General features: G+C 37.0%; 1 protein-coding gene across 1 annotated transcript; it reads left to right on the forward strand.

Moving 5' to 3' along the window:
* Window positions 1–81: 81 nt before the first annotated feature.
* Window positions 82–9,607, forward strand: LOC125482039 (spermatogenesis-associated protein 13-like; the record flags this gene model as incomplete). Its single annotated transcript, XM_048594015.1, has 4 exons — window positions 82–738; window positions 906–1,085; window positions 4,673–4,861; window positions 9,428–9,607. Coding segments are annotated over exons 2-4 (495 nt in total), but the record flags the coding sequence as incomplete, so codon positions are not given.
* Between the last annotated feature and the right edge of the window lie 991 nt (window positions 9,608–10,598).

Consider the following 10,598-nt stretch of genomic DNA (forward strand, 5'->3'; position numbering starts at 1 on the left):
TTTTTAGGTTTTTCCCTTTTTAGGTTTTTCCCTTTTTAGGTTTTTCCCTTTTTAACTGTCAAGAAATGTAACAATACATGAGATATGTTTTGCTTATACTGTGCCTTTAGGTGTAAGATACACTTCATCCTTTGCATGTATTTTGTATCATATAAATCTGACCTCGATGTACTTCATGAACAGCTGAGTCCTATTGAACAGCACTACCTTAGTGACACACAAGGATACAGACAGCTATACTTTAGAAGGACGTTGCATTATAATGCTTCTTTAATTATAAAGCATCCACTGTGAGCAGTACTGTATGAGATCTAGAATTATAATAGCATTTGAGCTCGAGCTCAAGTTCACCTTCAGTTTCACTGTCAATGGACTAAAGATCAGTGGCCAACTTTTGGTTCACTAGGTATGATTACATTTTATTTTTTGCTATGGGTATAATCTTACCACAAGTTAATTGAGATAGATAAGTATTATAAACAATGGAAAAATGAGACAAAATCACTTTTATTTTCAAAATTCTTTTCCTCCAGTGTTCTTCCTACAGTATGACTTGTGACATTGCTGTTCTACCGATGCCTGGCACCCTCTAGCATTTCGAGAACTTAACTATTTTGTTTACACAAGAGTGTCAGCAGGCTGTTTACCATGTGGAGAATCACAGAATAGATCTATTTTCCAGTTTCTAACTCCTGAGGCCAATTTCAGTGGCCCTTTGCTTGTCCAGCCTGAGTCCAGGTAATAACACAGATTACAGATATTCGCAGGACAAACTCGCTAAATCATTGAGCCACTGCACTACTCAGTGTACTTTTTCCGTTCCTAATGGAAATGGTACATATTTTGACATTTTGTTTTAATTTATTGAAGCAGTTGTAAACTGAATTTTTTCTGTCTCTCTGTAGTTGATAAGTGATGGCCACAATGTCTATGCAGAGGCATTATGGGATCACGTTACAATGGATGATCAGGAACTTGGATTCAAAGCTGGAGAAGTCATTCGTGTGCTTGATGCCTCCAACAAGGAATGGTGGTGGGGCATGATTGAAGAAAAAGAAGCCTGGTTTCCTGCTAGCTTTGTTCGAGTATGTTTTTTAATACAAAACTGCAGAAATACAATGATAAATTTTCAGGGCAAGTTGGCAAATTTTCTTGAAAACGTTTAATTTGACAGGCCTCTATTCTTTTTACGCTCCTCCCAATGCCCCATTACCTAATCCTACTGGAATATAAACAGACTGATGTAATAGACCAGTAAATTCTTTCATTAGCATGTTGCTGGCTCACACATGATATGTTGCACTTAACATTTAAGATGAAAGCTTGACATGTCTTTGCATTTAGCAGTGACATGCCTAATTTAAGAACTTAATTGTGAGGGAACATGGGTACAAAATGAACTTTCACAATCACATGTATAATTAGAGAATTTTAGGAACCGGCCATGGATTGATCAAATAAATGAATTATGGAAGTCAATCAACAAGAAATACTGATTAAAAGGTAAAAGCTCAGCTCAGTAAATATATCAAAAGGAGAGCAATTAAATGAAAAATGGGTCCCTTAGAAGCTCAGAGTTCAGAAATGGTAAAGATGTAATATTTTGCCTTTCTTCATAATAGAACAACAAAAACAAAGTGGGGAATCAAGGACCTGATGAAAATGAGAAACTTAAAATTATTTTTCTCTTGATTAACAATAAACAGACCAAAATTCCATTGACCCAATGGCCTATGTCGATGCATTCTTAAAGATATAGCTTCAGGGATAATGGATGCAGTGATTACGATCTTCCAGAAACTGTTGACTTCAGTCTCTCTTCATAAACTCTCTTTGCTATGCTTATTTCTTTTTCAACAACCTTTCAAAAATTGCTATATTCAGCATGGTTCTCAAATGTAAATAATCAACCTGACATTTGTCATGTAAGCCCTTTTTTATTATACTGTCCTATCTCATTATTTTTCATGCTGTCCTACCACTTTTTGCAAAAAAGGAGCCCTCAGTTTGTCTTCTGTCTTTCACTCTTTGTATCTTAACTCTACTCAAACCATTGTCTCTCTAAATACAGTCCACTGTTCAAATACAGGTTTACCTGTCATTCTTTGAGTCCAATTTACCTGGGCCAGATCTATTCTAACCTCACTGAAATTAACCCTTCCCCAATTAAGTGTTGTAAATTTTAAACTGCTCATTGTCCTTTTTAATAGCTAGTTTGTACCTTACCATATCACAATCATTTTCCCCGAAATTTTATTCTTGATCTTGATCCAATTGTGCCGCCTCATTTGCTGAAACCAGATTCGGCGATGCTTCCTTTCTTCCTCAATGGATCAGTAGTTAGCAAATAGTCCTATCCTTTGTTGATCCTTTATTTAACAGGTCTCTGTTATAAGTGCAATATTATACTTCCATATGGCTGCCTGCATTTGCAGCTAACCACCTATATTCATTACACTCCAGGTTCACATACATGCACTAATAAATCTCATTTCAGGTTTATTACATTCCCTCTTACTCTGACCCCACTTCATGCCTTAGCTTTTATTGTACTGTTATTTCTCTCCACTGATATCAATAGCAAATTGCCCCACAAAGTCAGGTACTAACTGTCCACTCGCCAGGTATCAGCTCTCCAGAACCATTCTTAGTGTCCTAGGAATGTAAATCCCTCCTGCACTATCTCTCCAGCATCTTATTCCACTATTTTATCATCCAGATTAGAAATAGGAGATTACTACAACTAAAGTTCTGGTTGTATTCTTTTTCCTAACTCCCTGTATTCTCAGCGCAGGGCCTCATCCTTCTTTCTATCTTTCTATCTGTTGTTGATACCAATAAGAACCATGAGTGCTGGTCCTTCACCCCCTTTGCCAATCTTGGTCCCTTCAGAGGTCTCTGCTGTGACATCCTTGAGCTGATTTATGGTTTGAAATGTAGATGTATAAATGTTATCCTGTCTAAATTGCCTAACAAACATGAGTATGCACACAAGTTAAAGGAAAAACAAAAGGATGTTTCTCTGTCGAGATTACTTTTTTTTAAAAAGTTAGTTGGCTAAGTAATCATTAATATTTGAAGAAGAATGGATAAGATATGAAATGTTCCACATGCTGTTTGGTCTGGCACCCTGGTGCATGTATCGAGCACGTGTCAACATGCAGTTGTCACTGGGACTTTTCTAGAGCAGTTCCTTGAGGAGATGTCAAGAAGCTGTCTTCCAGAAGCTTCTCAGGAGAATTGCATCAGTCTTTCCAGCTCTGATCTTGATCTTGTAAAAGGGTTTTACTCAAAAAGTGGGAAGTGATAATTTGGGTGGTTTCACTTAGCTGGCCACTCTCTATTTGACTTTTCTAAACAATGTCCAAAACTAATGCCAAACTCCAGACAGTCGTAAACCCAGATGTGTATAGTGATTGTAACAAGGTTAACCAACTAGACATCATAGATTGAGTTCCCTGATTTGGGCTGTTAATTTGGTCCAATCAGGAATCCTTGGCTGACAGATTAAACAGGAGAGTGTCAGAGATGCTGACACTCCGAGCTGAATCTGAAGAGGCATACTAGAGTCAGGAATTCATGTGACTTGGTGATGGGACACCAGCCTCTAAAGTTATTTCAATATGACTTATTTGTAAACAAGTCCAAGAAGTTCCATAGTCTGTAAGCTCCAGCTATTTACTTTGCTTTGGAGTCTCTTCAATCATTTTTTTTTAAGATTCAATGTGTCATTCCTGTAACCTTTTTTAAAAAAGGAACAAATCCAACTATCTCTTCAGTCTTTTAAATTAAGTAATTTGGATAATCTTTTAAGCGCAAATAATGGAAGCACCTTCATGACACGTTGCACAACTTTACAAATACTTAAACTTTGTATATCAACTGTCACTTATAAATATATTCACTTTGAATCATTTGTTCTATCACAATAATTTATTTATTTTAGTTGCTCACTGTCAAAAAAAGGACTTCACAAAGACAAAATTATGTGCAGCATATTGGATTTGCTCCAAGCTCTATTTAAAGACGCCAATTTTATTTAGTATTAAGTACTATTAAGTATTATTTAGTATTAAGTTGACTTGAGAAAAAGATATAAATCAATGTCCAAAAATCTGAAAAGGCAAGAGATTTTCCCCCCCTCCTTTAGTGCGAAACTGTTTTACTTACTTGCTGCCGGTTAATTCAACTAAATAGCTTTGATGTTTTTTGAAAATTGTTGGTATCTTATTTCTTGCTTTCAGTGAGTGACTGTGGCCTATTAAGTACAACAGTTCAAGTAAACTAGATAGGTTTAATCCAGTTCCTTTTTTTTGCCATTAATAATTGCTAAATTTTACTCGAGCATTTCAATTTATTATGAGAGAAATTATAATCTGATCCATTCTGAAGTGTTTGTCATTTATAGGGCTATCATGATCAGGCAGAAGGACAATAAAGGAGAATCCATCTAGATCTGTATGATGTGTTGAGGAATGCAACAAACCATTTACAACATGAATTCTAGTAGCATTCACAAGGAGCACTGAAGAAAGAATAGGCATGGGCATGCATAATTTAGAATTTATAGTTACTTTTAAATCACTATACTAAAAGGGGAATGGGAGTTCTTCTGGTCTGAATATGTTACTGTAGCAGACAGATTTCCTAAATACTTTATTACTTTTAATAGCTACGAGTGAACCAGGAAGATGCTGCAGCTGAATGCACTGGAAAGTTTGCGGATGAACGACTGAATGCCAGCTGCAGTAAGCACCTACTCAAAAATACAGAAAATCAGAGGCAGATGCGAGCAAATGTTATCCAAGAGATCATGAACACAGAAAAAGTCTATATCAAGCATCTGAAAGACATCTGTGAGGTACTGCAAAAATGCAGTTCTGAATTGGGGAAGTTTACTTAAAAGGATGATGCTGGATAGGCAATGGCAAACATTTAAAGAGCACATGGATGAACAGCAAAAATCATTCATTCCTGTCTGGCACAAAACTAAAATGGGAAAGATGGTCCAACCATGGATTATGAGGGAAATTAGGGAAAGTCTTGGACCCAAAGAATGAGCATATAAATTTTCCAAAAAGAGCAGCAGATCTAAGGATTGGGAGCAGTTTAGATTGCAGCAATGGAGGCCAACTGGATAGATTAAGAGGGGAAAATAGAGTACGAAGGCAAGTTTGCAGGAAACACACAAACTGAATACAAAAGCTTCTATAGGTATGTGAAGAGGAAACGTTTAGTGAAAACAAATGTAGGTCCTTTACAATCAGAAGTAGGGCAGTTAGAATGGGGAATAAAGAGATGGAGACCAATTAAGTATATATTTTGAACCTTTCTACACATAAGAGGATACCAATAACACCCCAAAAATGTAGGGGAGCAAAGAGTTTATTTAAAGCAAGGAACTGAAGGAAATCAGTATCACCAAGGAAATGGTATTAGGGAAATTTGTGGGATTCAAGGCCGATAAATCCCCTGTACTGTATAATCTACGTCCCAGAGTATTAAAGGAAAAAATAGTGGATGCATTGTTGCACAGCTTCTAACTTTCCAGAGACTCTGAAATACTTTCTATGAATGTGAGTGTAATCAATGTAACCCCACTATTTAAAAGGAGGTAGAGAGAAAACTGAATTTATAGACCAGTTAGCCTGACATTTTGGGGAAAATGCTACAGTCTACTATAAAAGGTTTAAACACAGAGCACTTGGTAAACAGTGACAGAATTGGACAGAGCTGGCATTGATTTATAAAAGGGAAATTATGCTTCACAAATATACTGGAAATTTTTGAAGACTGAACTTGTAGAGTTGATAAGGGAGAACCAGTGGATGTCATTTAACTTGGACTTTGAGAAAGTTTTGAATAAGTTGCACGTAAGAGATTAGCATGTAACATTAAACCACATGTAATAGGAGTAGTTTCCTGACATGGATGGCAGATTGGAATTGAGAATAAGCTGGTCTTTTTCCAAGTGGCAGGCATGATAAGTGAGGTACCTCGGGATCAGTGCTATTCAAAATATATATTAATGATTTAGATGAGGGAATTAAATGTAATATCTCAAAGTTTATAGACAACACAAATCTGAGGATGAGCTGTGAGGGGGATGCAGACATGCTTCATTGTGATTTGGACAAGTTGAATGAGTGTGCAGAGTGCACGGCAAATGAAGTATAATGTGGATAAATGTGAGGTTTTTCACTTTGGTAGCAAAAATAGGAAGATGGGTTATTATCTGATAGATTAGGAATGGGAGCAGTGCAATGAAATGTGGGTGTCCTTGTACACCAATCATCTGAATCTAAGCATGCAGGAACGGTTTGTTTTTTTTATTCATTCATGGGATGAGGGCATCGCTAGCTAGGCCAACATTTATTGCCCATTTCTAATTACCTGTACCAGAAGGCAGTTAAGAGTCAACCACATTGCTGTGGGTGTAGAGCACATGTAGGCCAGAACAGATAAGGATGGCAGCTTCTTTCCATAAAGGACATTAGTGAACCAGATGGGTTTTTATGACAATTGACAATGGATTTATGGTCATTATTAGACTCTTAAATCCAGACTCTTTTTTTTAAATTGAATTCAAATTCCATCGTCTGCACTGGTGGGATTTGAACTTGGTCCCCAGAACGTTCTGGATCGCTGGATTAATAATCCAGTGCTAATACCACTGGGCCATCACCTCCCCTAGGACGTGGTGAAGAAGACACATGGTATGTTTTCCCTCATTTTGAGAGGATTGGAGCACAGGAGTAAGGCTGTCTTGCTGCAATTATACAGAGCCTTGGTGACACCGCACCTGGAGTAGTTTGTGCAGTTTGGTCACCTTACCTGAGGAGGGATCTGGCTATGGAGTGAATGCAGCGATGGTTTACCAGACTGATTCCTAGGATGGCAGAATTGGCATATGAAGAAAGACTGGACTGGTTTGGTCTGCATTCAGTGAAGTTTGGATGAATGACTGAGATCTCTGAGAAACCTGTAAGATTGTAACAGGTCTAGACAGGGTAAACAGATGGATATTTCTAATGACTGGGAAGTCCAGAGCCAAGGATCATGCTTTAAGGTCACAGGTAGGCCATTTCAGACTGAGGTGAGATTTTTTTCCACCCGGAGAGGAGTGTGCCAGTGGCATTCTCTGCCACAGAATGTGGTTGAGACCAAAACATTAAATGTTTTCAAGACAGAATTAAATATTGTTCTTGGGGCTAAAGGGATTAAAGTGTATGGGGAGAAACCAGGACTAGGGTACTGAGTTGGATGACCATTCTGAATGATAGAACAGGGTCAAAGGACTGAATGAGCTGCTATTCCTACTTTCTATGTCTCTGTGAAATTGGCAGAAAGCTCAGTTATTTCACAGCTGGAGCATATTTGAATTTCCAATTTTTTTGACTTTTGTAGAATCCTAGAATGTTTGCCATAAAGGGAGTGCAACAAAGGTTGACCAGACTGTTGCCTGGGTTGCAGGATTATTCCGTGATGACAGATTGAGGTGACTGTAATCTCTAGAGTTTAGACGAATGAGGGATTACCTCATTGAAGCATACAAAATTTGTTTTTCTTACAGGGATATAGAACTGGGGGGTATTGCCTTTGAATAAGAGGCAGCTCATTTAATATTGAGATGATGAGCAAATCCTGTACTCAGGTGGTGGTGAATCTGTGGAATTCTTTTTATGCCCAAGGCAGAGATTGAAAGATTAGTTGGTATCAAGGGAAATGGGATACTGCAGGAAAATGCTGTTGATGTAGAAGATCAGGCATAATGTATTTGAATGATGGAGTTAAATGTTCTACTCCTGCTCCCATTTCCTATGAAATAGAGACACAATCCAAAAGGTCCAGCAGAGGGATGTGATTTCCAAATCTTTCCTCTCTGCAATTCCCAAAAGCATGTGAGCATTATTGAATTATAAACCAAGAGACCAGGGCAATAAACTGCCCAAATAGATTACAACGAAAGAAGTGAAGATAAGGGGAAAATTGCATTTTTTGGTGCCTACTTTGACCCCAAAATGTCCTAATACATAATACAAGTCCTACTACACGAATCGAAAAAAGCTAGCATTCAGATTCAGCAGGTAATAGGAAAGGCAGATGAAATGTTAACCTTTATTTCAAGAGGGATTGAGTGTAAAAGCAGGAAAGTTTTGCTAAAACTTTACAAGACAGCAGACAGCTGGAATATTGTGAACAGTTTTAGGCTTCTTATCTCAGGAAAGCTATACTGGCATTGGAGGCAGTTCAGGGAAGATTCACAAGACCGATCATGAGTCAAAAGGACTGTCTAATATAGAGAGGTTGTGTAGGTTGGGCCTGTTTTAGAAGAATGAGGGGTGACTTTTTTTGAAATAGAGATGATTCTTGAGGCCATTGACAGTGTAAATGCATAGAGTTGTTTCCCTTTGTGGAAGTGTCTGGGATCAGAGAGCATAATCTCTGTGTAAGGGCTTACTCGTTTAAGACCAAGATAAGGAGGAATTTCTTCTGAGGGATGTGGATCTGTGGAATTCTTTACTGCAGAAGGCTGTCGAGGCTGGGCCTTTAAGTATGTTCAAGATTAAGATAGATTCCCTTAATGATTAAAAATCTAAGGTTTATGAGGGAAAGGCAGTAAAATGAAGTTGACAATGATCAGATCAGCCGTGATCTCAAAGAAAGGCAGAGTAGACTCGATGGGTTAAGCCCTAAAAATTGGTGATAAGTAGCAATAATAATGCAAGTAATTGGTTGGTAGTAGTTAAATTTAAAACTATACCTTACAAGCAAAAAAAGACTGGCATAAGATTTTAAGACACATTGTTGGGGTAGCTCACATTCAAAAGCAACAGTAAATTGGGAAAATAGACTTTAAAGAAGCTGGGATGCATTTATGTGAAGATTTCTAATAGTGGAAATTTTTCTTTGCAAAATATTGACATTTCCGAATTGTAGTTTAATATATCTGCTTAAATAAAGGTCACATTAGTTGTACTGAGTTTGTGTACAAAGACAATGAATTTTGCCAAATTGTACATCTGATAATTTTCAAAACTTTTAAAAATTTATTTCATAAGATGTGAACATTGTAGCCTGAGCCATCCCTAGTTACCCTTGAAGGTGGTGGTGAGCTCCTTCTTGGAGAATTCCTTCTTAGGAATTACAACAAGTTGTGATGCTGAGTTATTTCCTTTAAGGAGGCCTTGTTAATAATTAGTCAGCTCTGTCACACTTTGCACAGCTGTATATTATTAATTAGTGAGTTTTGAATAATTGATTAAGGCTGACATTTGTGTGAAGTTAAATAGACATACCAAACCTTAGAATTTACTTTTCAAATCATCTTGCATGAAAGATCAAGAGCATTTGGAACCACTGTTTTCTGTTTTATTTGATATGCTATGTAAATTGTTTACAAGTTATCTTTCATTTGACTTTTTAGGGATATATTCGTCAATGTCGCAAACATACAGGCATGTTTGCTGAAGCACAGTTAGGTATCATATTTGGGAATATTGAAGATATTTATAAATTCCAAAGGAAATTTTTGAAGGACTTGGAGAAGCTATTCAACAAAGATGAGCCTCACCTGAGTGAAATAGGATCCTGTTTCCTTCAACACGTATGTTAAATGTATCATTATAATGATTTGATATAGATAATTTCTTATCAATTCCATCACTGGGGCAATGTTGCTGTTTCAAGCTTAAAAAATAATTACTCTCAAATTTCATATTTCAGCTATAACTAAAGTAATAAGATGCATAATTTGGATAGAACCTATAATATAGCAGTGGGTCTCCCATATGTAGAAAATCTTGGGTAGATCAGTGAATGACTTTGGTCTAATCTACAAATGTACTCAGTTAAATTCAGCTTTCGGGATGTGTCCCAGTTTTTACGCGATACATTTGTTCGATTTCAGCATCACCAGCTTCTTCTATAAGCAGATCTTACTTTTCTTGATTATTTTTTTCTGCCAATTTAGTTTTGTAATTGCATAATTCATTGAACATAACAGAAATACATGCCTAATTGAAATATGTGAGGTACCAAGTGAAATTTTCTCACAAAGGTGGAGTGAACAAAGTGCAGGCTTTGAATTATCAACTGGGGGTATTTGCCTAAACTGCACAAATTAACAAGATATAGTTTGATGCAATGTGAACTTTTATTTTCTGATCTCCCTGGATCATGAAACTGCAATTGATTTTATGCCTAAAATGTATAGGATGAAAATTGCCTTTTTTTAGCTTTGAAGCTAAGCTGGCTCCATTAAGGTATAAGTTGTCTGCTGTTGAAACCAGAGATATCTTTGTGCCTGACTGCAAAAGTGCACGTCCCTGCAAACTACTTTAATTCTGTGTGGTGTAAGTTTTCACAGAGGGCTCCAGATGACAGCTGACCCTTGGAACAATAATTGATGTATATTGTTTATTCATCAATAGAGGAAGGCAGATGAGGCTGCGGTTGTTCTTAAGAATAGAAAATTGAGAGATTATTCAAAATCATGTGGGATCTACACAGTGTGGAGAGAGAGAATCCATTTCTAATGAGAAAAGATTGAGAACTAAATCTAAATGATATATTTAAGATGCTAAAGAGGATTGAAA

This window comes from Rhincodon typus, unplaced genomic scaffold (genome assembly GCF_021869965.1).
Source record: "Rhincodon typus isolate 14 unplaced genomic scaffold, sRhiTyp1.1 hic_rhity00005187, whole genome shotgun sequence".
In the NCBI taxonomy this organism is placed as follows: Eukaryota; Metazoa; Chordata; class Chondrichthyes; order Orectolobiformes; family Rhincodontidae; genus Rhincodon; species Rhincodon typus.